This window comes from Schizosaccharomyces japonicus, assembly GCF_000149845.2.
Source record: "Schizosaccharomyces japonicus yFS275 unplaced genomic scaffold supercont5.2, whole genome shotgun sequence".
In the NCBI taxonomy this organism is placed as follows: Eukaryota; Fungi; Ascomycota; class Schizosaccharomycetes; order Schizosaccharomycetales; family Schizosaccharomycetaceae; genus Schizosaccharomyces; species Schizosaccharomyces japonicus.
In genome coordinates this window covers 3,302,875-3,329,580 of record NW_011627861.1, presented here as the reverse complement: position 1 = coordinate 3,329,580, position 26,706 = coordinate 3,302,875, and the positions used below count along the sequence as shown (strand labels likewise).

Genomic DNA, 26,706 nt, shown 5'->3' with positions numbered 1-26,706 from the left:
AGCGTGTTTTACTGCGTTTTACGGACGATAAAGTCTTTTTTCTTAGATACTGGCTTATAACGGGGAAACCCTGTCAATAAAAAACGAGCACCGGAAAACGAATTTAGTCTGTCTTCCTTAATTTTAGAATACACTTTCTGTTGTGAGATACTGACGCTCTTTGTTTGGATCATCTTACCGCTGAGAACATTTGTGCTACATGTCGAAAACACAACGCGAACCTCGTCTCTATGAGCTTCTTGCAAATAGCAGGAATTGCAGTATCTTTTCCGACATCCTCTTTAAATACCCGGAATTGCAAGAGCTCTTGCTTTCGCTTAAAAAGTGCACCGTATTCCTGGTACCAAGCAACACATTCCTCAAGACTCTCCAACCAAAACCATGGCTACCTTCTTCAACAATCTCACCAAGCGACAATGATGCCGCTATTCAAGAATACAACGCTGACAAAATGCTGCATGATTTGGTGAAAGCACACATCGTTCCAAATGCGTTGTCGTTAGAGCCAGGAAAAAAATATAAAACACTTGGTGATATAACGGTTTGCCTCACGCAAAACAACCAAGGCGAATGCTTGATTAACAATAGCATATTGATCCTCTCTCAACGTCAAGCAAAAAATGGCAGTTTATTAATCATTAACGAAACATTATCTGCACCAGGTATTTGACAATAAATACAACAAACTTCCAATACTTCCAATGGTTAGATTGAGAAGCATTCCATGCGCAAAAGAAGGATCTGTAAGGCGCATCCAAAGACCAATAAGCACTGAACCCAATCCACTAACAGTGATTAATGACACGATCCACATATTTATCGTATACATGGGCATGACCATCAGATCCTGCTTGTCATTTTCGCTGGTCGTCTGAAACCGTTCCAGTATACTACGACAGCCGGGTTTTGTGTCAATTTTTTTTACAACAATTTCCTTTCGCATAACCTTTTCACTCCATGGGTTCCACCAATGCTTACGGCGCACGACAAACCGGTGTTCTGGGCCGAATGTCAAGCCCCTCAGCAAGTAGAAGATGGAAGGCCGGTTCTCGTTGCAAAGTACCGTGCATAAGGCCTCTACGACATGATTGTCGTCGTCTTGGTCAAAGTACTGGGATACCAACGTGAGTAGTGTTTGTGATACCATACACACACGCACTCTTGTTTTTAAAAACGTTGGGAAGGTACTGGTCTCTGCAGGCACGGATACGCTGTTGGCCTGATCCGTGGTGCCAACAGGTAAGGAAGCGTTATGAGCCACCAGGCTGTTTTGTGAGGAATTGCTGTAGTTAGCGGAAACTTGGGTGTTGGAGTTTTGAGTGCCGTCTGAGATATTGTTGTACGGTACAGTTTTGAGATCCTCGTCTGCTTGAAAAACAAGGTCTTTTTCGTTAATTGCTTTCTCCTCAGCAGTATTACCATCACCGTTTGCTTTAAAGCGCTTGTGTACGTGGGAGTCAATAGACGAGCCGACAGACAGACTCCGCGACAACGGCTTCTCAACTGTTGCACATTTTGTCTTCGTGTTGTGAGCTTCATCCAGACTACCGTTTTGGGTCTGCATTGAACGAGTTGCAGGAAAAGGACTTGGTTTAGAACCAGTCAAGTTGGCTTCGTTCGATGTGACACTCGCTTGTTTCTCAAATTCCATTCGCAATTGATTCGCAAAGCAGCCCACGCACAACAATGCCTTCAAGAAGGACAGATATGGTCTAAGACCGGAGTTAAAGGCTGTACCAAGTTGAGCTTGAAGTGGTTAAAAAAAGACAAGATGGATGCATCAATGGTTTATATGTTGTCAATATAACCTTAATTGTCAACAGCATAATTGATATTAAATATTGAAGTATCGCAAGTTTATGATAGTTACGATACAAAAAGAGCTTCTGGTTACATATTCCTGTACGATTTTCTCATATCATTTTTGTTTACATGTCGTTTGTTTTTCTGTTATGAAGAACTAATAAATTTACCAAACACTAATAAATCTTAACGAAATTATGAAATAATTACAATGAGATGGCTCTGAATATTTCATTGAATTTGATGGGATGGTTATAAATGTGGGCAATATCAAATATTGCATTCTACACACGATTATCCCTATAATTGTACTAATACAATTGTATAATAAAACCTTACTAAACATTACTTTTTAAAGTATTCAAAGGTCACGGAGAGCCATATTTCTGAGTTGTACAGTATTGTTGACTCACCGCATGTGAGTCTAATAATCCTCGTTTACTACGACATTGTCTAGCAGTAGAAATCCATCATTAAAATTAACACCTTGCGTTATCAGTAAACGAGAATACTTAACAACGACGACCCTTCTAACGCGTTTTAACCTCTCCTTGCGGAATTATGTAACCCCCTGTACATACTGTTGTCATACATAGTTGAATAAGCTGGTGCTCTGCTGATCATCAACACCGCCAAGAAAGCGTAAATAAACGTACTGAGTAAAATCCAGTTACAATTGTATTACTATGTTAAAAACTGTCCTCCATAGGGCGACTGTCCCTCAACGTATGCGGTTTGCTACCGCTGCTTCGAGCAACATTCATGGGGACTCTTGTTATGACATTACAATTGTCGGTGCCGGTGCCGCTGGACTAGCCCTAGCAACAGCCTTAAAAGCCAAACCAGAAACACGTTCCCTAAAAATTGCAGTTGTGGACCGTTTGAAAGTTACGGACTTGGAGAATTGGACACCAACAAACTTCTCTAATAGATGCAGCTCAGTCGTAGGATGCAACCGTGAATTCATGAAGGAAATAGGAGCATGGGAAAATGTTCGCCATGATCGCATACAACCTTTTCGACACGTTCAGGCTTGGGATGGTATTACGGACTCGGTAATTCATCTTGACCAAACAGATAAGAATGATTCAATGGCTTTCATGACTGAAAACGTTAACATTCTGTCCGCTTTTGTAAAGACTCTGCTTCAATATAACGGATCAAATCCGGTAGACTTTATCATGAGAAGCAACATTGAGAACATTACACTTGACCCTGAAACAAAACATCCAGTACTGACGATCGCTAATGTCGGAACAATAAGTACGAAACTGCTGGTGGGTGCCGATGGACGTAACTCACTCGTCCGCTCAGCGGCGGGTATAGAATTACCAGGATGGAGCTACAACACATCTGCAGTCGTAGGAACACTTTCAATTGAAGCTCCTGATGACCCCTGCATCGGTTATCAACGCTTTCTTCCCACTGGGCCTATAGCTTTCTTGCCGCTACCAGGAAATAATGCCTCTTTTGTCTGGAGTACGCGGCCACATATCGCAAATTTTCTTCTTCAGCTTCCTGCTCCAACCTTTGTTCATATGCTAAATGCCTCTTTTCGATTAAGAGAAGTGGACTTGGAATATTTATACAAAATGGATCCGACCAAACCCGAGCCCATTAACGAACAGATAGAATGGAGACTCAATATGACTGTACCAAAGGTCCGACCTCCGCCTCTTGTTACCTCAATATTGCCCAAATCCCGAGCTGCTTTTCCTCTTCGTTTAGCACACGCTGATACGTACGTGAAAGAACGCTTAGCACTAATTGGTGACGCCGCTCATAATACGCATCCACTTGCAGGGCAAGGATTGAACTCCGGTTTACGCGATGCTAAATCGCTTGCTAACGCACTCACATTCGCAGTGGAGCATGGACAGGATGTGGGGAGTATGTTTTCCTTACAACCTTATGTCCGCGAGCGTTACTATAATAATCATTACGTCTTGGGCATTGTCGATAAATTTCACAAGCTATATACTACGAAAAACCCCTTCGTTGTTGGTATTCGTAGCTTAGGTGTATCAACACTTGACATTCTCAAGCCTATAAAGAAAAGAATTGTCCGCAATGTTAGCGCAGGCCTGTAGGTTTTGACAAACAGAATGCATCGTGTTTGTCCAAACCATGAATACCGCACGAAATGATACGATAGTAATGACAATAATAATCGATACAATGACAACGTTGTTATATACATTCGCTTTATGAATTAATCATGAAACTAACATGCGCAGAAAATCGGTCTTTTATTAACTTTACCAGTCTTCTTCTTCATCTTCATCATCATTTCCGCGCACAGCAGTTGCGCGCAATCGCAAAGCGTCAGCGAGAGAGCCCGCAAGGTTATTAACATCGGCATTCGAATTTACAGACACCGCACTTGGTTGTGCAGTTTCAAGGGGCGTAGAGACGGCGTTGGAAGTAGGTATGCTCTTCATTTCTTCCTTGAAATAATTCGCGGGGACCCAACCCTCAATGCCATTGCGCGAGGCAAGCCACCATCCACTAGGTTCCTTCTGAATGATATCAAGAACATCTCCCTTATTAAAAGACATTTCGTTGGCGCTTCTACCGGCGAAATCATACAAAGCCGTATAAACCGGTTTGGGAGGAGAAGCTGCTGCTACAGGAGGAGGGGGTGGTGGCGGTGGAATTGCTGCTGCTGCTGCAGAATGATTTGGTGCCGTTGATGCTGTATTTACAGGAGTCTGGACATTGGAAGACTGTGCACTGCTATTGTTCGTATTCGGACCACGCGTAGGTCTAGGACGACCGTGCAAACCAGCTGGTTGAGCTTGCTGTGGACGCGGAGCACTTGCATTTGCCAGTGAACTGTGCTCAATCGTCGTCGTTTGAGTAACAACAGGTGGTTTGGAGACGCTTGCTGGTGTGGAAGGATTGGGACGAGAAGACGACATGGCAACTGCTGCTGCTGCCGCCGCCGCACTAGCACCTCCATTATTCACTTGTTGACGCGCAGGTGCCGTTGCTGCTACCGGCACTGGAGCAGGTGCCGGACGTGACGAGTTTTGCACCGGAGCTGCTGGAGCTCTGGGACGACGATTGTTCGCAGCAGGTGCACTTTGTTTGGCTGCTGGAACAGGAGCACGAGCAGGAGCTGCGGTTTGAGGTCGAGCTTGAGGACGTGTCTGAGGACGAACCTGTTTCGGTGGGGACTGAACAGCAGCATTCGTACTGTTGAAAGTAATGTTTCCACTTCTGGTGGGGTATGGCTTACTTTTTGAGTTCGGGGGCAATCCGGATCCAACGTGAATAGTGCTACTTTTGTAATAATCATTATCCTTTGTGCCCTCGTCCTTAACAGTTTTAACCGTAATGATTTTTCCAGGCTTCCGACAATACTGTAACGTAGAACCAATGTGGATCTCAATTCCGTGATTCACATTTTTAAGTGTAGTAACCAGCTCGGTTTTATAGAAACAGTGAATGAACATATCACCGGTAGTACTAGCACTACTACGAATAGCAAGCCAATCATCTTGCAAAGATGTCATGTTGATGGAACTAATTGAAGAAATATGGAATTGTTTCTCCACAACTTGCTGAATTTGTCCATTAGTCATTTTGGTAATAACAAGAAAAACAGTCTTATCAGACACAACTAATTGACGCGGAGAAGGTTTAGAAGAACGTCCCAACTTGTGCACAAGAACTTCACAACGCATAGAGAATAGCACTTTATCTGAACGATTCAAACCGCAGGATTTCATCAAGACACTTCCCGACTTCGCAACAGATAAATAATCACCATAAAAGCGTCGAGAACCAAGCATACTGAAACGACGTCGTTCTTTTCTTCCTTGCAATAACTTAGTACCTTCATCTCTTACGCGGATAAGATCGAGTATAACCTTGTTTCTGTTCCAAAGTTTTTGTATAGTCTTGGCAGCATCGTTTCTTCTTCTAGCGTAACTTCTCCACGCCCGTTGAATACGAGTAGCCATTGTATGCCAATACTTGTCTCGCATTTCTTCTAAGGCAAACAAGGTTTCAGGTTTCTTAATGAATACCTTGCTTGTACCCATCTGATATTCAGAAGTGGGAATCGAAGTGTCCTTCAGAATTTGTTCACATGCACTGAAAGCATCACCTGTCCAGGTATAATCACCGGCATAGCTAGTCTTTCCACTAAGGAGGTAAAAGCGCTCAGCGAACTTTTCGAAGCTCTGGCGATACGCAAAACCTGCACGCCGAATACGGACATTTTCTTGCAAACCAAGATACTTAATTTGATGAAGAACCATTCCACTGTCATAATCGTTAGGGGATTTCGTCTGATTTGGTTTGATGGTACGAATGTAAGACGGGTGACATTGCATCAAAGTGTCAACAAGCTCATTAGCTGATTTCTTAATACGATCACCAGCAGTTGGAGGACGGCGCTTGGATCCCGTGTCAATATTCTCGGGGAAAATGTTACGCAAGAACATGTTGTCCGTCGAGTGAACCAAGTTCAGAATATCCGTAGCAAGCACATCCTTATTCTTATCAGTCATACCATTAAGACTGTAGGCGACATCACCAGCATAATGCTTAATAATAAACTGACTTTGTCTTTGCTCGAAGTGCGGATTACTAGACAGGAAATTTAAACGCTGCGAAAAGGCATTGTCTGCAGCAGAAGAATCAGCGTGAGCCGTGGCAATTGCATCATTCATAGCTGCGAAAATACCAGGTGGACGTTTTGACTCAATCAAATCACACACAATCTGGTTGTTGAAGTATTTAATGGGAGACCATTGAATTTTTTCACGAACATACTCCTCCTGTTCTGCCTTAAGTGTCAGTTGAATAAAAATTTGTTGTAACTTTTCGTTCACGTAGTTAATGCACAATTGCTCGAAAGAGTTTTTATCAAAAATTTCGAAACCATAAATATCCAAAATACCAATTGTACTATTGGAAGCAGTAGCAGCGGTAGTCACTAAAGCCTTATTGACACGCTCAACAATCCAGTCAAAAAGACAGTTGTAAATTCCCATGGACAGAGCATCTCGGACGGCAGTAGCCTGTGTAGGATTTAAGGGAACTTCGTATACCGATCCTCGACGGCCGCCGTGCGAAGTCTCCATAATGCGCACGGTCAAAGCACGCTGGACTGCTGCTGCATCCGAACCGAGTAGATAGGCCACGAACTGAACAACACTCTCGTCATTAATGACACTGCCCTCACTGTCACCTTCTTGGAAACGAATGTTACCAAGCCATAAAATAGTTGCTAGCAAGCGAAAAATATTGTCTTGCTCTTCCTCACTAAGTCCAATGATTTCCATGGCCTGAATTGTCTCCGAGAAATCATTTTCGTCGGAAATTCCATCAACCGACAAACAATTGCTCATGGAAGTATAATAATAATTTTCAGGTCCTTGAATACCGAACATTTCCCGATACTTTTGGGGTGCAGCTTTCGTAAGCTGATAAAAAATGTGAAAGTTACGTTCATTGCGAATCTGATGAACCACTCGATTCTTTTCCAATAGGTAGTTCGTGATCTTGGCTCCGATGGGAATACCACTCTGATTAAATATCATTTCCAAGTATTTGCCATGACGAGATGAGTTATTATTTCTGAGTGTTTTTGCACAACCAAAACTTTCCAGCAAGGGATTCGTAGCGAGAATAATTTGAGAAACCTTCTCAATTTCTGTTCCAACCGATTTAGATACATGTGTGATGTATTGCATAATACGTTTTGCCGCTTCAGTTTTTCCAGCACCGGATTCGCCTGAAATAATAATACACTGGTTTTCTTTATAAGCGTTCATTTGATAATATGCGCTTTCGGCGATCGCATACACATGAGGTGGGACTTCCAACCGATTCTTTCCTTGGTAAGATTGCAGCACCTCCATTGTATAAATGCCTAAATCCCGAAAGGGATTTACACTGATCAGAACATGTCCGATGTATGTGTAAATTTCTCCATTCTTGAAACGCAGTTCTAAGTTTGCATTAATGTCTTCATCAGAGATTTTGGATAAAAGGGTTAAATCGTCAACACCGGCCGTTTTCTTCTTGTTCGTTTGGTAAACGGCTTTACGGATTCCGCCATTTGCGTTGCCCTGAGTGGGTGACCTAACGGCACCACCTTTGGTTCTATCAGTGCGTTTAACAATGGCCTATACTGTAAGTAATAAATTTCGTTACCATTAACACCTCGTACTTACCATTCAGTACTGAATTGGCTGTGTGGTGCTTGTTTCGTGCAGGTGTACGGATGATGAGCAACCGCTTATCTGCGGTCTACCACATACTTGGTGTAGTGTCTGCCCGATGACGCCAGATGAAGCTGCGAAAAGCCTCGGCATACGGTATTAACGAGGAAAATGTCAGAGTGTGGATGAGCTTAAACAAATTGAATTTCAAGAAGCGAGTAATTGGGTTTGTAGATCTTTTAGTGAAGACGATTTTCCGAAGCAATCAACGTTCCTGAGAATACAAAGAGAATTTGTACTTACTGCTGTAATAGTTTCATCTTAATAGCTGTAATATCTGTATTAACGAAGAGCACTTGTACACTAAATGTAATTTGTATCTATCATGCACGTCCTTTCATGGAAAAAGACTTAGCTATTTCACAGCGTAACGGAAACAAGCTGTCCGTAACTGTTCAATATTATCAGCTCACTGGCATGTTTAAGTTACTTACTAAAGAAACAACTGGCTTAAACATATATTTTTTCTCTACGACCGATAAAGAACCAGAACACTTACGTTTTTTTTTGAAACTGGATGTATTAGATGTAGGCATCAAGGTAAATTAGTCACCGATCTCTAAATGAGCGAGTTGGGCACGTAAAAATGAAAAACCGTAAAAGTTGACAAAGTGTCTAGGCAGCAACCACTGAACCCAAGCTTAAGGCAACACCTTGTGTCTTGGAACGAATACGTACATGTCCCAGGATCTTGCCGTCGGTAGTTTTTTCAATGCTCAAGCTCATCAATGCATCTTCACCAAATATACTGCGAGCGTACAAATTGGCACTCAAAAACTGGCAATCTCCACGTAACGAAGATTCGGGCGTCAGACATTTCATGTTCGTTTTCTTCATCAAATCATGCAAAAACTCATGAACCGTGATGTCTTCATTGCGGACAATGTCCACCTTGTTCTCCCACTCAACTTCAGTCCACATGCTTCGGAATTCGGACTCGGGAATGTAAACGGGTTTAATGTAGTCCATAATGTTAATGGAAATGCCATTCAGAATGACAACACGACTTTCAAGTGCAGTCTTACCATCAAACACGACGCTACCAAAAATGACACCGGTATCAATAGACGATACCTTGACGGTAGCTTGTACTGACTTAAAGGCGTTGGGTCCCAAGTTCATTACAGGAGGTCTCTCAACCAACTTAATGTTTCCCAAGGTAGCCAGTTCGAGGGAGAGGTTCTGAAGAGTATTGCTCGTACGATTAACCAATAAAATGTCAAGGATAATGTCAAATTGTTGAATCTTAACATAAGCTTCCACATAAACGGGATCAGTAAAACCAGTCAGAGGCACGACGCGATCAAGCTTAGAAGAATCGGCGTCCACAATAATATCGTCTCCAGCAGCCTTAGAAATATCAGACTCAAACTCATGAATTTCGCCCTCTTTCGATTGTTTAGTAATTTGACGAATTTGAAGCAAGTCATCGGCTTGGACAATTTGTTGTGTAAACGCTTCGGCATTTTCGTCTTTCTGGCGTTGTTCATACTCTGCCATAGCTTTGGAGAAAGCGAGTCTTGAATCTTGCAAATAAACCTCCTTCAAAGACTCAACCTCAGGGAAGACATGAAGACTGCGAATGCAAACCATCATGCGATCCAACGTATCGTCATCAATTCTGTACTGCACATAATCGGATTGCAAGAAACGAATGAACGATGCAATGATAAGCATGGCTTCAGCCTTCATTGAATTGATGCGTGCGCTGTCATCAGTTAATGTGCTACTACGCATGACAAGTTTTGTGAGAGCGCAAGCTAAAATAGAGGCCAAGTAATGATCACCCTTTACGATTGCTGTTCTTACCAAACAGTCAGAAGTAGAAGAAGCAGAAGTGGCACTAGCTGTAATAGCACTTTCGGTGGCATAGGTACCGTCAGGTAAAATCTTACGCGACGAGGATGACTTGTGTTGTTCATCAGTAGACATTTCTACCGAATTCTTTCCTTCCTTAAGTACAGATTCCATAACCGGCATATTACCAAGACTGGCACGAAGAGCCTTCCAAGCAACACCAATATCGGAGAGTGTTAAACAATATTCACCAATCATCCAAAGGACACCACGATAAATCTTTTCGTTTCCATCCTCACGAAGACAGAGTAACAGTTTTCTAATGATAGGTGAACGCAGATCAGGGAATTTCTCCATGACCTCTTTGACGAAGCTCACAACACTAGCAACAGATTCATTTTTGAATTCGGAAACGTTGTTAAGCAAAGATTGTATGGCGCTGGAGGCCATTGGAGGAAAGAGAATGGCACAAGAATGAATTGCATCAGTGAATGCCCGTCTATGAGCCTCGCCTCTCTCACTGTTCATTGCCGATTTTACAAGTTCCTTCTGCAAATGAGTCAACACCTCCTGGACATTACGAGTGGAGAGAAGTCCCATGATAATGTCGAGAGTTTTCTTGCAAACATCTTCATCATCCGTAGACAACAAGCGCAGCAATTCAGGTACCAGATCCTCAAGAGCAGACTTGTCGCGTTGAACTAGTTCTGCAATACGTTCCAGCATGATGATTTTAGCGTTATTGTCGGATTCTTTAATGGCCAAATCAAGAAGCTTTGAAGCAGCAATCTTAATCACTTGGGTGTTGAAAGTCATATTCATCAACGACGTTGCTGCCTCGTAAACGACAGAATTGGATGAAGCTTGTAAGAGATCCATGAGCATTGAGAAGAAGACTGATTTATTTTCGAGATCATTAATTGCCGTCTTACGGATGAATTCAATCGCGACTAATTGGAATGGAGCAGGAAGAGTCAGCATAGCATCCTTATTCTCAAGCAAATAAAGAGATGCAGTCTCTGGAGCGATGGTACATAATACCATAAAAGCGTTTCTCTTACAGGTGGCATCTTGCTCAATTGTAATAAAGTCTTCAGCCAAAGAGGGCGCATCTGGCAATAGTTGAGAAGACAACTGATAAATACGAAGTACAGCAAGAATAGCATTCTTCCGAACGTAGGCATGACGATGCTCAAGACATTGGCGAACAGTAGGGATTAGAGGTTCTAACAACTCTGGTTCTTTTAATTTGCAAAGGAATCGCAACGTTGCACCGCGGATATATTCATTTGGATGCTGCAATTCATTACGAAGAGAATTACAGGCCAAAATCATCTCTTGTTTCATCGTGCCATCGGAATTGTATTTAGGGCAAACCTCCCAATAGTAAAACAGTAACTTCTTCAGTTCTTTGTTTTTAGAAGGCATTACATAGCGGATAACATGCATGAGAATGGAGGAAAGAGGGTCGCCATTGATGATTATCCTCAAAATGGTTTTCATAGCGGAAATCTTAACAACATCATTTTTTGATTCCAGAGCAGTCTTAAGCTGCTCCGTAGAAGGAACATCAACGAGCGTATCTGGCTGTACCAGGGTCCAGCAAGACATGACGAACAAGCCAAATCTGAACCACAGTGAAGGTGGAGGGTTGCTGGTGTAAGAGAGTTGTGCACGGAGTAGCTAAGCAGCACAAGGCAGATAAAAACAGTACACAGCGTAGCCAAAAGAGATGCATTATAAACTTGTTTGTATATATATTAATAAAAAAATAAAGTGGTTATTCGTTCATTATTAATATGACGGTTTGTTTTTTCAACCGACTCGGATTGAAGGAACGAGAACACAGTTAAACATAGTTAGACACAGACAAAGGGAACCTCAATATCATGGTTCTATTATTTGTGATACTCCTATTTTTTTTTCATTTAGAAAGGCACTATAAAGTATTTTAGAAGCTTTTGAGTGCAGTCTCTTCTGCCTAATTGTAAAATTCGTAGCGCAAAGACAGTTTTTCTCTCATACAGAAGATAGCACAATAGCTCTTTCATATAGACAAGAGTTTATCCTTACTGTTCGATCTTTACTTAAATATATTATATTCCATGAACCTATTGAAGAAAGATAGAAAATGATGGAAAATACACATAGCTCAATTTAGCCAGAATGTACCAATAGACCCGTCATGGCATTCATCAAATAATCCGACCAGTGATGATCCGAAGAAACTATGTTTATTGGTGCCGTTTTTCAACTCCATTTACCAACTTGGTCCATGATTATGAAGGCAACTTCAACCTTGTTCTCTTGCCCGAGAGAATTATCCCCCTTAAACGTCGTACACATTGAATAAACCCCCCATCGTCCTTATAGTATATGCTCAACACAACTAGTTATTATATAAAGAACAGCACACCGTTCATGTGTATATCATTTGGTATCAAATGCGATCATTAGTAACTGGTTTTCGAGAAATGGTGTATCTAGCTCTCAATGGGATATCGCATAGTATATTCGTCTTATGTGCTATTAACTCAGATGTCAACGGGCTCTTGCTCTTCTTCAATCTCGTAGTCCTCATCGCCTTCATCAATACCAGCTTCTTGGTATTGTTGGTATTCACTGACAAGATCGTTCATATTGGACTCAGCTTCGGTGAATTCCATTTCATCCATACCCTCGCCAGTGTACCAATGCAAGAAAGCCTTTCTTCTAAACATAGCAGAGAATTGGTCACCAATTCTTCTGAAGATTTCTTGGATAGAAGTGCTGTTGCCGATAAATGTGGCAGACATCTTCAAGTCCTTAGGAGGAACGGAACAAACAGCCTTCAAGACATTGTCTGGAATCCACTCAACAAAGTAAGCGGAGTTCTTGGTTTGAACAGAACGAATCTGCTCGTCAACCTCTTTCATTGAAACCTTGCCACGGAACAAGGCAGCCACGGTCAAGTAGCGACCATGACGGGGATCAGCAGCCACCATCATGTTGTTGGCATCGAACATTTGTTGTGTAAGCTCGGGGACTGTCACGGCTTGGAACGAGTGAGAGCCGATGGCAGCGAGAGGTGCGTAGCCGACCATGAAGAAATGCAAACGAGGGAAGGGAATCATGTTTACGGCAAGCTTACGCAAGTCAGAATTAAGTTCACCAGGGAAACGGAACGAAGTAGTGACGCCTGCCATAACCGCAGAGACGAGGTGATTAAGATCACCATAGGAAGGACTTTTGATTTTGAGAGTTTTTGCAAAAATAGAATAAAGAGCTTCATTATCAATACAGAAGGTTTCGTCAGAGTTTTCCACAAGCTGATGCATGGAGAGAGTGGCGTTGTAAGGCTCAACGACTGTATCAGAACTCTTAGGAGCGGGTGCCACGGAGAATGTAGCCATCATACGGTCGGGATACTCCTCACGAATCTTAGAAAGTAAAAGTGTACCCATACCCGAACCAGTACCACCACCCAAAGAATGCGTCAATTGGAAACCTTGCAAAGCATCGCAGGCTTCGGCTTCACGTCTTACAACATCGAGAACAGTGTCGGCCAACTCGGCTCCCTCTGTGTAGTGACCCTTGGCCCAAATGTTGCCAGCACCGGATTGGCCATAAATAATGTTGTCAGGACGGAACAAGCTGCCGAATTGGCCAGACTTCACAGCATCCATAGTGCCAGGCTCCAAGTCAACAAGAACTGCACGGGGGACATACTTTCCACCGTTTGCCTATCAATGTTAGAATCATCCATAACATTATGTAAAAGGGCGAGCAGGAAACGGTAAAGGTCGAGAGCACCGTGTAAACGAACGGAACAAACACCCTCAAACCGTAAAGCCCTAATTTTTCGTACTTCATTGAAATAAACATTCAACCGCTCGAGTTGCTCATCAGAGTTACCACGGTAGCTTGATATAAGGTCAGCTTCTCACAGACCATAAAAAAAGAATAATGAAATAAACCATTATCCGTTGTGATACGTACATTCCAGAGGCGTCAAGACCGTGTTCGTCGGCAATAGTAGACCTTTTCACACGTTAGAAATAGCTTTAAAGAAACAGCAAAACGTACCAGAAAGCAGCACCGACCTGGTTACCACATTGACCAGCTTGAATATGAACCTTTTACTGTTAATATGCCAGCTTAACAACGATTTCTTACAATCTCACGCATTAGTAATTCACGGTGGTGGTTTGATTTGGTTTGGCTGGAAAACGAAGTGCCCCGGGGTAGAGACGCCCTAAAGAAGGATTCTATATAAACAAAACTTTACATAAACGTTTAATGTAATTGTCTTATAATAATGTAACAAGCAATCTGATATAGCTTTGATGTATTTTTTTTGTGATATTTCATGTTTCAATGCTGTTTGTCTTCTTCAAATAGGTCGATATTGCACTGACATTAGAACGGAAGTTCGTTACGGTACAATCAAACGATAATTAATTATTCCATTAGGCTTCTATGAACGATGATAATGAAGGAATGCACTTTACACATATTACAGAATGTGGTCAAAAATTCCTAACCTCGCTTAGCTATACGCATACCTAGGTTACTATCAACAGTAAATACAATGCTTTTTTAAGAACCCAAATACAATTTATCCCTATTCAACCGTATGAAATCAAAAATTATTTAAATCAAACTCTTCGGCCCAGGCACTGACAACCTCTTTTTCATCGTTGGCAGAAACAGAAGTTGTGATAGCCTCAGGCTCTGTCCACCATTGGATGCGTCCAGAGCACCAGTCAGTAGCCAGAATTTTACCAGCGGCATTGATATTGGGAATACCGCCACGACTTAAACGTCCGCGCTTACGAGCAATATTCACCAACAAGTCCGTAGCCATAGCGTCTTCACCGGTGTTCATCAGAGGTGGAATACCGTAATACTCGATCATTTTCTCCAACAAACCAGGCAATTTGTTCAGGTAGCGCACGACAGCAGATGCAACGCCGGAATAGTCCATGTTGGCCTTGTCAGGCACGGCATTGAGCAACATAAGTCGCTCGAAGTCTTCCTTCCCTTGTTCGTTCGGGAAGACGATACCTGGGCAGTCGATCAAACGGAGTTTGTTATCGAGTTTTACTTCGCGCAAAGAAGTTGTAACACCTGCAACATTACCAGTAGGGCAGGGGCCAGACTGGCGAAGATTAATAGAACGTGTGACGAGAGCATTAATGACAGACGACTTTCCAACGTTAGGATACCCAATAACGCCGACTGTCAAAGAGCTCTTCAGCTTTTTCTTTGCGGCATATGCCTTCAGTGACTTGAACAGGTTAGAAGAAGTGGAAGACACGGTCAAGGACTTGTGATTGAATGTGTTTGGCAAGTTGCTAGAAGAAGACCGTAAAGGAATTGCAGGGAAGAAGGTGCGCAAATACTTGAGCCACTTATTAAGAACGTCTAAAGGAACGAGGTCAATTTTGTTAACGACAAAAATTAGGCGTTTGTCCTCGTTGACAGACATAAGTACCTGCCGTTCGACATCCCTCGAGCGAGTGCCTTCGGGATCACGAGCGTCAAGCACGTAAAGAATTACATCGGCCATTTGGATAACCTTTTTAAACTCCTTGTCGAAAGCCTTGCGAGACAGATCCTTACGGGAACCATCCATGCGAGTATCGGCATCGTTAGAGACAAGTTGAGGAACATCAGCTCCATCATCGTCTTCATCCATCACGACCATGTCACCAGAACCATCCTCAGCGTCATTAGCCTGAGCAACCTTAGCAAGACGCTCCATCATGCTTTCTTGTTCGCCCTCTTCGTTCATAGCAGCATCTTCAATAGCCATGTCGCCGTCCCCATTGTTTTCCTTAGCAGCTTGCTTTCTCAGCATGCGTTCCTCTTCTTTTATTCTCTTTTGATCCTCAATCTGTGCAAGAAGTTCTTCCTTGAAAGGAAAAGAGTTGGGAATACCGGGGTCCTTGGGTATACGAGACTTCCATTGAGGATTTTTCTTTGCAAGTTTTCTCTCCTTACGCTTGGCGCTGGCAGCCTGCTTTTCAATTTTGTTCCGCAGACGAGTCGTTCTTCTTTTACTTTTCTTTTCTATATTAATATTAGTATCGGTTCCCACTGTATTATTTATGCATATTCACATACTCAGAGAGACCATCGTGGTGGTTTGAAGTGAATGGGAGAGGACAAGTGGTGTCTACTCGCGGTGGTGAAATTTGGTTTCTTAGCCGGTAGGCTTCTAGCGGCGGCGTTATTGGTGTAAAGTTTTGCTTGAAAACAATGAAAGGACAGTCTAGGGTCGGTGAGTAGGTGAAAAGCTGTATTTACGATATCTTAGGGATATGTGACAGAATTTTTATACGTATACGTCAATAAGAGCTATTATATTTTAGTATATTAAAGTACGCAAACCGGTGTCGATATAAGATGGTACACCTTTTAGCAAAAAGGGAAATTAAAAGATTGGGAATAGCTGCCCTATAACAGAATAGGCAACATGTAATCGAAATTACAAAAAGAAAAATAAAAGAAAAAAAAGAGTGAAAGTTTAGAAGATGAAACGAAGGTAAAGATAACATGTGTTGAATGAAGTAACATAATGTTCAACATCGGACAATGTTAATGATCACGATTGGAGGACCGAAACGAATTGACCTGTCGTGAGGAGAGATTGTTTTTTTTTTCCTATGTTTAATTGAGTAAGAGATTTACATTAGCATGGGACATTAGAATCCGACAGTCGGTTGATAAACACTAAAACGTTTTTCAAGAATCGATCCATAAGCATTTTTTTGTGTAAAAGAGTCAAGAATTCGGTCACTCTTAGTTAAGTGTGTGTGGATCCATAGAAAATCAATGTTTTGTCTGACCGTAGTAAAAATAATGTGCAGCATCCAGCCGGCGTTTACGTTCCTTGAATAATTCCGCATTATAGTCTACTGCATTGCGAAGTGCTGCCTGAAAATCATCAGGAGGCGTTGGTTCAATGTCAGTAGAGCTTTCAGAAGGAGTGTCTCCACGGCCGTCTGTACGGCCAGGCGTTCCTGCTGATGAAGATACGGTGGATTTACTGTCAAGCTTGTGATACTCATCATCAGCCCAGGCAATACCTTGTTCAAAGAGCATTTTGTGGGCTGAAGGATCGACAGAACCATGGACCAATATTCGGGCACCAAAAACCATGAATATCTGCCGAGCAGGCACAATACTGACCTGACGCGAACGAAAATTCTGAAGAAGCAACCCCATTTGTATAAGCTCTTCTTTTTCTGCCGGTGTTGTCACAATCTTTCGCAGAGAAGGTGTTTTATGAAACAGAAAATAGCTGTCTTTGAACCCCAATAACCGGGCGCATTCTGTTCCAAGCATGTATAAAACATTTCCACGTCCTGTCAAGCAGAACGTTCGAGCTTTGTATTCGAGTCCATTTTGCAAACGACCATACTTATCAATAATTTTTGTTATTCCCTGGTTCGAATTGCCAGGATTAGTATCATCTGTAGTCCCAGAACTAGCCTTTTTCTCCGTCGTTTGATTATTCTTTAGGCTGGCTTCCGGTTTCCCTGCAGGTTCCTTCTCCTTTTTCTGACCTTGTTCCACTTTCAGCTCCTGTTTATCCTCAGCCTCCTGTTCATGAGTAGGATGCTCCTCCTTCGTCTCTTCTTTCACTGTTGAACGGTTTAATTCCGTTTTTTGGTCTTCATCACTTTTATTCGAGGAATCATGTTCTTTTTCGTCATTTGTCGGTTCATTACCTTCGAGAAAGGTAGGCTCCTTAGGTATATTTTTATCTACAACTTGCTCATCCACAATTTTAGTCTCAACAGGGGGCGTGGATGTCTCAACATTTTCTGACATATCTGTAACTCTGTAACTTGCACGCGTCCAGTTTTAAAGTTCGCTAAATTCGTTTCTTCACTTTCACTAACGATATTTCAATATGTACATGCGCGACAACGCTGTAATACTACCGAACTTTAGCTCTCCAGGCGTAAAGTGCAGCCTTTGAGCAAAGACCATCCATCGGCATTCACTGGAATAAACTCTATATCCATGCGTCATTCTCGCTTACACGAAACCCTAAATAGCTTAATAGTGCTACACCAAAAAATGAATATACGATACACAGCAGGGAAAGAAGCACTTCAGTCGAACCTTCCCTCCACGAGCCTTTGCCTGGTGCCTTTAAAATGATTAGCATTGTAGAACGGAAAAGGTCTTCCGGCTCTTCAAACATACTGAACAAAGTTTTTGCTCGTTCGGTTCGCGGAAAGGTTCAGAAAATTGTACGTGAACACTACCTACGGGATGATATTCCATGTCATAGTTGTGCATGCACCGTTTGTGTCTCGAAGGAGCCAGTGGATTTCAATGGAAATGGTAAGAGAAATTGTTTTGGGGAACTGAACGAGATTTTGTATGTGAAACAATTTATGTGCTAAATGCTGGTTCGTTCTTCTAGTGGTAGATTAATTACGATTCCCCGTTCTGACACACTCGTTTTAGCTTTAAAACCAATTCTTTCCGAAAATCCTTTCCACTTGGAACAATATGGTAAACACTACTTGGTCCCAGATACCAATGTTTTCATTCATTGCATGGATTTATTGGAAAACCCTAACAACTTTTTTGATGTCATCGTATTACAGACTGTACTTTCCGAGCTTTCAGGACGTTCTATTCCTCTTTACAACCGCGTAAAGCGCGTGTGTCAGGAGAAGACGAAGCGTTTTGTCACATTCTCAAATGAGTTCTTCTCAGATACCTATATCACGAAGGTGGACGAGGAAGAGGTGAATGACAGAAACGATAGAGCTATTCGGAAGGCTACGCACTGGTATGCGAATCATCTTGCAGGCGTTGGTATCAATGTTGTGCTGTTGACAGATGATGCTGAAAATGGTCGTAAAGCTCGTGAGGAAGGCTTGCAAGTCAGCTCTACAAAGGAATACATTACAAAACTGCCGGACGCAGACATTTTACTTGATATGATTTCCGCTAATGCTGAGGCCCAAGCTGAGCGCGAGTCTCGAACTGCTGGCAAAACTCTTTTTACGCAGCATTGGTCTATGTCACGCATGCTTACTTGCATTAAAAACGGTGAAATCCACAAGGGCATCGTCAACATCAACCCGTATAACTTTCTGGAAGGTACTGTCTCTGTGCTCGGTTACGATAAGCCAGTAATTATTCTGGGGCGTTCGAACTTGAATCGTTCTGTACAAGGTGATCTTGTTGCTATTGAAATATTGCCTCAAAGCGAATGGAAAACGGAAACGAGCGAAATTGCATCAGATGAAAACGATGAGGAACAAGTCGAGGAACCCGTCGCCCAAGACGAAAGTGCCTTCCAAGCCGAAAATGAAAAGGAAGTTGCCCGTAAACATATTCTGCCGACGGCTCGTGTTGTGGGTATCCTGAAGCGCAATTGGCGTCCATACGTTGGCCATGTTGACATGGCCAGCGTTGCAAATCGTACCGGCAGTTCTCAACAGTCTGTACTGTTAACTCCTATGGATCGCCGTGTGCCCAAAATCCGGTTCCGTACTCGTCAAATTTCACGTTTGCTAGGACAGCGGATCGTTGTGTCAGTAGACAACTGGGACATTGACAGTCGCTACCCGGAGGGCCATTTCGTGCGCGCGCTGGGTGAAATGGAGACGAAGGAAGCAGAAACGGAAGCATTATTGCTCGAGTACGATGTACAGTATCGCCCCTTTCCCAAATCTGTTTTGGATTGTTTGCCCGCTGAAGGTCATGAATGGCGTGTTCCGCAAGATAAAAGCGATCCGTTGTGGCATAAGCGTGCTGATTTTCGAGAACTGCTTGTTTGCAGTATTGATCCTCCTGGGTGTCAAGATATTGATGATGCTCTTCATGCGCGTCCGTTGCCGAATGGTAATTACGAGGTAGGTGTTCACATTGCTGATGTAACACATTTTGTCAAGCCAAGCACCGCAATGGATGCCGAAGCTTCTTCGCGCGGTACCACAGTTTATTTGGTCGATAAACGTATTGATATGCTTCCAATGTTGCTCGGTACCGATCTCTGTTCTCTTCGCCCCCGTATTGAGCGTTTCGCGTTTTCTTGCATCTGGGAAATGGATGAGAATGCGAACGTTGTTAATGTTTCGTTTACAAAATCCGTAATTTCTTCGAAGGAAGCGTTCAGCTACGCTGAAGCGCAAGCCCGCATTGACGACAAAAAGGCACAGGATCCTCTTACGGAGGGTATGCGAATTTTGCTTCGTCTCTCAAAAAAACTGAAGCAGAGACGTTTAGACAACGGCGCATTGAATCTCGCCAGTCCTGAGGTGAAGGTTCAAATGGACAATGAGACCTCGGACCCGATGGATATTGAGATCAAGCAGCTTCTTGAAACGAATTCGCTTGTTGAAGAGTTCATGCTTCTCGCCAACATTTCTGTTGCCCAAAAAATTTATGAGACCTTTCCACAAACTGCGGTTTTGCGTCGTCACGCCGCGCCTCCAGCTTCCAATTTTGAAGCACTTCAAGACATCTTGCATGTGTGTAAGGATATGCAACTTAAGTGTGATAGTTCGAAAGCACTTGCACACTCGCTGGATGAGTGTTCAGATAATGCTGACCCCTATTTCAATACACTGCTTCGTATCTTGACGACGCGTTGTATGCTTTCAGCCGAATACTTTTGTTCGGGAACATTTGCATACCCCGACTTCCGACACTACGGTTTAGCCTCTCCTATTTACACGCATTTTACCTCGCCCATTCGTCGTTACGCCGATGTGCTGGCTCATCGGCAGTTGGCCGCTTCTATTGATTACGAGACTTTGCATCCCTCTCTGCAAAACAAACAAAAATTGGTTGATATTTGCAACGGTATCAACTATCGGCATCGCATGGCACAGATGGCGGGACGTGCCAGTGTGGAGTATTACGTTGGTCAAGCGTTGAAGGGCCGTGAAACTCGTGAAGAGGCACATGTTATCAAGGTCTTCAAAAATGGTTTTGTCGTTTTCATTGCCAAATTTGGTCTTGAGGGAATTGTCTATACTCGGACGCTGTCTACTCCAGAACCTGTTGTGGAGTTTGATGAAGCTCAGTATGCGTTGAATGTCAGCATTAAGGCACCGAAGCAGCACAAAATTCGCATACAGATGTTCCAAAAGGTACTTGTTTCTGTGGGAGCTATTCGGGATGAACACTCTGGCAAACAAAAAGTACATATCCAATTGTTGTATTAGGGATTTAGGTGAAAAGAAGATTCAGTCTGTTATGAAAGAGATGTAAGACATGGTGGACGGTAGAGAGACGCTAGTAGAGCGTATAGTTTTGGGGGCTTATTCTGTGCCTGGTTATGTTAAAAATGTAGTATTACACATAGCCAGTGTATTCAGGATATATTTTTCTGTGTATAATTGTTCGTACAAGAACTTGTATGGAAACAATAGTATCAAAGTTGAAAAATATGGTATGTACGGAACACATTCTCAATACAATGGAACGCCTGAAACGAGAGCAATTGAGTGGAACAGCATTCTGAATAGATTATTCTATTCGTTGACAGAAGAATCAATTAGGAAATAAACTTTTGATTGAATTAATATTTCATGACTAGTGTTGTTTGACGGCAATATATCTGTTGAATGATATACAAGCGTGTCTAGTTATGCAAATAAAAGCGACTACTTTCCGTCTCGTTAGGAAGACTTTTGATATGAAATATTCTCTGTGGGCAACCCAATTAAGCCGGAACACACATAGGAAACAATTCCGTCATCACATGCAGGTCGTTCCAAGCTAGCGACTAAGTTTACCGAGGTAACTCGTCTTAGTGTTTGACCGACTATAGTGACTATGCAATTTAGATTTTTTGAGTTTGTATATAAAAACTCAAAAAATCGAAATTGCTAAAAAACAGCTCGGTAATGTAAAGGAATGTCTCTTAAGCAAAACGCGTGATGCCACACAAGAAACACAAGAACTAGTCTCAATTTCATCCGCTCAAGCACGATAATGTCTACTATCGGCAAATACGAGCAACGATAGCACAAACCATATCCAACTAAGCCAAGTAAATTTGGAGTTATCTTAACGAATTGAAGTTGGCGAAAGATCGGAGACTGTCCACGTTATGATAGATCAGCAGGTCTAAAGTTTAGAGTACAGTACTCAATTCAATCAATTCAGTTTGTGAAATAAAAGAAATGTCTCTTGACGTGTCCTTGATCAGCTGTAGCAAGGAACGTATGTGTCGCACAGTGAAGGAAGCGGCGTTTTCTGAAACGAAGAGCCGTGGGCATTACCGTAGCAGCCTCTCTTGTCGATTGTATTAACCCACCATTGAATAAAGCAATTTTGCCATCGCTTCGTGAACCAATGTAGTATATCGAAAGAGTGTGAAATCGTTCGCAATACACAGGCACACGCGCTACACACACTCACACTCACACTCACACTCGTTACACAATCAATTGTTTACCCACACAAGACGACTCCTCTCCTCTCCCCCCCTCCTCACATCACATCTTCATTCACCGCCTCATCCTCATGACATAGAATAAAAATTTTCTTCTGCTGCGCCTGCAATTGCTGACGTTTCAACGTCAGACATCGAGTGGCAGTTGGAGCTGAATCACATTACAATATGTAAGACCTCTTACCTAGACGGCAGCGGAAGGCCTAACTAATTCTAAACTACCCGCCCCGAGCTCACTGCCGGCCAACCGAGGTGACAACGAGACAATGCGTATTCCAGAGGTCACGGATGACCGCGTGACCCTACTTTGAGTATTCACCGTGCCACAGCGACTGAATTGCAGCAGCCGTGTCTCTCTCCCTCTCTTCTCTGTGTCATCATCCATCACACTAGTTAGTCCCTACTAGAGTCATCATAGTCCCCACTATAATTCCTCCCCCCCTCTCTCTCTACCCAGCTGTCGCTTCCCTCGCACAAAGCTTATCCAGAATAAAGTTCTCAGGGCTTTCGTTCCGATCTCTACAGGGTCCACAGCTGCAGAGGCGAATCAGCGCGCACCGAGTCTGCTCAATCGCCGGCGTGCATTCGCGGGCTCTCCCGCAAACCGGAGTCCACGCAACTACGCGCGCTCCATCCACTCGCATGCAGCAGAATCCACGACAGAGCGATTCTGCGCGCGTCTTCACATCACAACGTTTCTCTTGCGTCACTCGCTCGGAATATGCCAGCCGGTTGATTTACAGTTTGGCCGACGTCATCGTTTCTCTGATTAGATATCTCGGAAAGATAAAAATAGATTTTACATTTTGGCGCACAGGCGCTCCAACCACTGGCGTACGGCACTGCGGTTGCAAGGTTCGCGCACGGTTCGAACGGAATGCAAGGAGGCCATCTATTCGTGTGCATTGGAATGGGCTGGTTGCGGAGTGTGCAATCAGCTTAATCGCAAACCGGCGGCGCGTCGACGAACCAACGAGAGCGTGCAGCAAGAAAAGAATCGCACGAGCCAAATTGGGACGAGCGAAAACCGAACGATACAGGCGCCGGCAATGTGCGACAGCAGGGAGCAGTAGCGGCAGCGGTGGTGATGGCGGTCGTGGAGGTCGTGGAGGTCGTGGTATTATCGCCGTCATTGCGTTGGCCCACACCAGCAGACAGAGCTGCAGCGGGCGACACCCACTGCGGGCGCCGTTCGGCGCCGTTCGACGCCGTTTCATCACACTGACGTCGCCATTGCTCTCCACGCTCTCCATGGACCCTTCTTCTCGCTTAGGACCTTTTACCTCTGTGTCTGGCTGTTCTTCCTCTAGTGTTACCTATTGTTACCTGACGCTTATCCTGCACCATCCCTTGTCCTTGTCCCTAGCCCCTGAACCCTTCGACTTGCTCACCCCTCGACTTGCTCGCCCCGCGACGACCCTCGCTTGACGCCGATCGTTGCGGCAGACGCTCTGCGAGGATCGAAACGCACGGTCCCCATCCACGCACGGTCCCCATCCACGCCCACTCCCCATCCACGCCCGCTCCCATCCAGGGGGCGGGGGCGTCGGTGGGTGGACCCTGCGAGCAGCAGTTAAGGTTGGTCGAGCAGCGTCGGCCGCAGACGCAGCCGACAGAGCAGGGTGCAGCAGGAGAAAGGACTGAGGGAAGGGAAGAGGGGTCAAGGAATGGTTGGGGATTTGCGCCGTCTGTGGTGCTGTGATGTTTTGTATGATGAGCTGTGCTGAGAGAGGAGACTGGTCGAGTCGAGGCGAAACGAAGCTGCGATACGATTGCGCGCGCCGCCGACTGCAGTTGGCATGAAGAATGAAACAAAAACAAAAGGGATGTCGCAGGGGACGAGGAGCGGAGGGAGAGGAGGGAGTGGAGGGAGTGAACGGAGTCGAAAGACGAGTGACGAGCAGAGACTTGCTGGCACGTCCTCCACGGGGGTGGCGAGCAATGCGTGCTGACTGTCGACTGTTGACGGTCGACTCGAGTCCTCGTGCTGAGCTGAGCTGCGCAGAGTTGGAACGTGGTCGGACTGGCCGTCTCGCGTGGCGACTGCTCGCCGCGTGCCGACTGTGTTGGTCATTTCGTCAGTTGATTAGTATTCAAAAATTGTCCAAAATTGTCTCACTGTGGAGGGGATGCCGGGGTAGACGAACTCCATTGCACGAGCCAGCAGCTGGCTCGTGCAATGGAGCCTGTCCTTCAAGACTCTTGGCAGCGAATGCAGTGAATGCGAGCGTGAGCGAGCATGAACGAGCATTCGCTGCATTCACTGTCCTTGCCGCCCTACTCCACCGGCTTCTTCAGCTTGTCCTCAGACACAGACGACCGCACCTTGTACGAGGCAGGCTCGATGAACAATGCCTCGGCGCGCGCACAGAGCATCAAGTTGCCCAGTCGCTCCTTGCCGTCCACCTCGACGTTCTCCTTGCTGCCTTGCTCCTCCTGGGCATCGACCACCCGGTACAGCTCGCCGGTGATCCACGCCTTGCGGCCTTCGACCTTAGTGGTCGTGCACACTACCTTGTACAAATGATCAGCAAGAGCAGGGGCTATGTAGTTCACCTTCAACGACACGGTGACGCCCTTCTGCGAGGGGAAGTTGGCGCCCACACCGTACGCCAACGATTCGTCGAGCATTGTTGCAAGGAAGCCGCCGTGCAGCATTGTCGGGTAGCCGCAAAGATCGGCAGAGGGATGGAAGAATACAACGCTGCCTTTACCACTCTTCTCTACGAAAAAGTACGGAGCATACTTGAAGAAGCCACGGCGGACGTACTCGGCCATTAGCGTCTTGTCCTGCGAGTCGTGGTGCGGCTGCAGCAGCACGTACGCGCTGTCGTCTTTGAGCTGCTGGAAATGAGCGCTGGAATGAATTTTCTTCAGAGGCATTACGAGGGCGAGAACGAAAAGGAAAGGAATTGGAGGAGAGCAAGAAAGGCCGGAGGCAGAACTAAATGTCTGCCGAGTCAGGGCAGGGCAGACCAGGGAGGGCCACGGACGCATGCGACAGGGGCGACCTGCCGGAGCAAGCAAAAGGCCCCGACGGCGGCTTGCTCTCTAAGCGGCCCGCCTTAGCGTCGCGTTGGCGGCTACGGCCTCGTTGGCCACTGGCATCGCGGCCGGCTAGCCGAACAGCTGCCCGATCTCGAGAGCTCGCCGTGCGTCACAAAGGACCCCAGGGGGACTGGATGACACGAGGCTGACGCCTGAGTGACATAAGCCGGTAAGGTTGCTGGAGACGAGAAGTAGCGTGCACTAGTGCGGCGCTAACGCGACGCTGGCGTGACGCAAGCATTACGCAGCGTAACCGCCGCGTCTCCACATGCGCAGGCAAGCGGGGTGGGAGATGGGGGCGATGGGGGAGCGGAGGCATTAGACGAAACTTAGATGGTCACGCCGAGCATATATTGACTCTGACGCGCCCGCACCGCACCGCCTCCGCTCTACCCCACCTCCACTCCACCCCACCTGCAGCCCGAGCGTCGAGCGCGACGCGTCGCGACGCGTCGCGCTAGAGGCGGCCGTGGCGGCCGGGCTCCTCCTCTCCTCTCTCTCCACACCCACTGCTCATGGCGTCCACCGATTCCTCCACGAAACCCACATCCTCGTCGCAGGCGCCGCCGGCTGCTGCTGGCGCTGGCGGCGCCTGCCCCGTCGCCGACACCGCCGGCCAGGCAGGCCTCCTCGCTCGCTGGTGGCCCTTCCGGTCCTCGCGCCCCCGCCCCCACCAGAGCAGCATTCCCAAGCCAGACGGCTCGTTCTGGGAGTACCCGTCGCCCGAGCAGATGCAGCGCGCCCTCGAGCGCAAAGGCTACGAGCAGAGCCCGCATGACGTCCCCATGATGGTGCAGGTGCACAATTTCCTCAACGAGGGCGTCTGGCACGAAATTGTTGCCTGGGAAAAGCTCGCACGCCCGCACGGCCACCCAACGCTGCAGCGCTTCGAAGGCCGGGCTGCCCATCCCTCCCCTCGCGCGCGCTGGTACGCGCTGCTGGGCCGGCTGGCCCCCACTCGGTACGGGGGCCCGCCGTTCGACCGCCACGACTGGTATGTCCAGCGCGACGACCATTCCGTCGCGCGCTACGTCATCGACTACTACGAGGCGCCCGACTCGCCCGACGGCGCTCCCGTGTTTTCGCTCGACGTCCGGCCCGCCATGGACTCCTGGGAGCTGATCAAGCTGCGCGCAAAAAAAGCGCTCGTCGGCTTTCGCACTGCCGGCAGCGACTCTCCAAACCAGTGAGCCAGTGAGCACGTGCGCGGTTTCTCGCCTTTCCAACTGCCGGCCATCATATCGCTATCAATGACATCATGATTATCCTCGCCCACTGATTGATCAGCACGCATTCCGCACGCTGCCCCTGCGCCGCCGCCCATTGGCGCGCATCCTCCTACCCCACCCCGAGTCGCGTCGCGTGCGCGCGCGTCGCGTTGGGGGTGGCGACTGT

At 45.5% G+C, this 26,706-nt stretch overlaps 11 protein-coding genes across 11 annotated transcripts; 4 read left to right on the top strand and 7 right to left on the bottom strand.

The window, feature by feature from the left end:
- Positions 1 to 199: 199 nt before the first annotated feature.
- On the top strand, positions 200 to 670 carry SJAG_03998 (meiotically upregulated Mug57; the record flags this gene model as incomplete). Its single annotated transcript, XM_002175083.1, has 1 exon — positions 200 to 670. The coding sequence occupies one exon, from the start codon at positions 200 to 202 to the stop codon at positions 668 to 670; it is 471 nt and encodes a 156-aa protein (XP_002175119.1).
- Positions 650 to 1,651, bottom strand: SJAG_03999 (meiotically upregulated Mug97; the record flags this gene model as incomplete). Its single annotated transcript, XM_002175084.2, has 1 exon — positions 650 to 1,651. The coding sequence occupies one exon, from the start codon at positions 1,649 to 1,651 to the stop codon at positions 650 to 652; it is 1,002 nt and encodes a 333-aa protein (XP_002175120.2).
- A 373-nt stretch (positions 1,652 to 2,024) lies between these two features.
- Positions 2,025 to 4,038, top strand: SJAG_04000 (monooxygenase Coq6). The gene has a single exon (XM_002175085.2). The coding sequence runs from the start codon at positions 2,490 to 2,492 to the stop codon at positions 3,891 to 3,893; it is 1,404 nt and encodes a 467-aa protein (XP_002175121.1). The 5' UTR covers positions 2,025 to 2,489; the 3' UTR covers positions 3,894 to 4,038.
- On the bottom strand, positions 2,485 to 8,135 carry SJAG_04001 (myosin type I; the record flags this gene model as incomplete). The annotated part of the gene is made up of 3 exons (XM_002175086.2): positions 2,485 to 4,468; positions 4,781 to 7,946; positions 8,082 to 8,135. 3 exons carry the CDS (start codon positions 8,133 to 8,135, stop codon positions 4,062 to 4,064), a joined length of 3,627 nt encoding a protein of 1,208 aa, XP_002175122.1. The 3' UTR covers positions 2,485 to 4,061.
- A 522-nt stretch (positions 8,136 to 8,657) lies between these two features.
- Positions 8,658 to 11,450, bottom strand: SJAG_04002 (coatomer beta subunit; the record flags this gene model as incomplete). Its single annotated transcript, XM_002175087.1, has 1 exon — positions 8,658 to 11,450. The coding sequence occupies one exon, from the start codon at positions 11,448 to 11,450 to the stop codon at positions 8,658 to 8,660; it is 2,793 nt and encodes a 930-aa protein (XP_002175123.1).
- Positions 11,451 to 12,219: 769 nt separating this feature from the next.
- Positions 12,220 to 14,061, bottom strand: SJAG_04003 (tubulin beta Nda3). Its single transcript, XM_002175088.2, has 5 exons — positions 13,995 to 14,061; positions 13,905 to 13,954; positions 13,818 to 13,859; positions 13,687 to 13,741; positions 12,220 to 13,561 (listed from the first exon to the last, which is right to left on the bottom strand). The coding sequence occupies exons 1-5, from the start codon at positions 14,004 to 14,006 to the stop codon at positions 12,374 to 12,376; spliced, it is 1,347 nt and encodes a 448-aa protein (XP_002175124.1). The 5' UTR covers positions 14,007 to 14,061; the 3' UTR covers positions 12,220 to 12,373.
- Positions 14,062 to 14,364: 303 nt separating this feature from the next.
- SJAG_04004 (GTPase Grn1) lies at positions 14,365 to 16,081 on the bottom strand. Its single transcript, XM_002175089.2, has 2 exons — positions 15,948 to 16,081; positions 14,365 to 15,893 (listed from the first exon to the last, which is right to left on the bottom strand). Exons 1-2 carry the CDS (start codon positions 15,958 to 15,960, stop codon positions 14,461 to 14,463), a joined length of 1,446 nt encoding a protein of 481 aa, XP_002175125.1. The 5' UTR covers positions 15,961 to 16,081; the 3' UTR covers positions 14,365 to 14,460.
- A 98-nt stretch (positions 16,082 to 16,179) lies between these two features.
- Positions 16,180 to 17,925, bottom strand: SJAG_04005 (SWI/SNF complex subunit Snf59). Its single transcript, XM_002175090.2, has one exon. The coding sequence runs from the start codon at positions 17,658 to 17,660 to the stop codon at positions 16,656 to 16,658; it is 1,005 nt and encodes a 334-aa protein (XP_002175126.1). The 5' UTR covers positions 17,661 to 17,925; the 3' UTR covers positions 16,180 to 16,655.
- Positions 17,300 to 21,158, top strand: SJAG_04006 (3'-5' exoribonuclease subunit Dis3). The gene is made up of 2 exons (XM_002175091.2): positions 17,300 to 18,182; positions 18,309 to 21,158. The coding sequence occupies exons 1-2, from the start codon at positions 17,993 to 17,995 to the stop codon at positions 21,026 to 21,028; spliced, it is 2,910 nt and encodes a 969-aa protein (XP_002175127.1). The 5' UTR covers positions 17,300 to 17,992; the 3' UTR covers positions 21,029 to 21,158.
- Positions 21,159 to 24,540: 3,382 nt separating this feature from the next.
- SJAG_04007 (fungal protein) lies at positions 24,541 to 24,879 on the bottom strand (the record flags this gene model as incomplete). Its single annotated transcript, XM_002175092.1, has 1 exon — positions 24,541 to 24,879. One exon carries the CDS (start codon positions 24,877 to 24,879, stop codon positions 24,541 to 24,543), a length of 339 nt encoding a protein of 112 aa, XP_002175128.1.
- A 504-nt stretch (positions 24,880 to 25,383) lies between these two features.
- On the top strand, positions 25,384 to 26,586 carry SJAG_04008 (cytochrome c heme lyase). Its single transcript, XM_002175093.2, has one exon. The coding sequence runs from the start codon at positions 25,827 to 25,829 to the stop codon at positions 26,499 to 26,501; it is 675 nt and encodes a 224-aa protein (XP_002175129.1). The 5' UTR covers positions 25,384 to 25,826; the 3' UTR covers positions 26,502 to 26,586.
- The last annotated feature ends 120 nt before the right edge of the window (positions 26,587 to 26,706 follow it).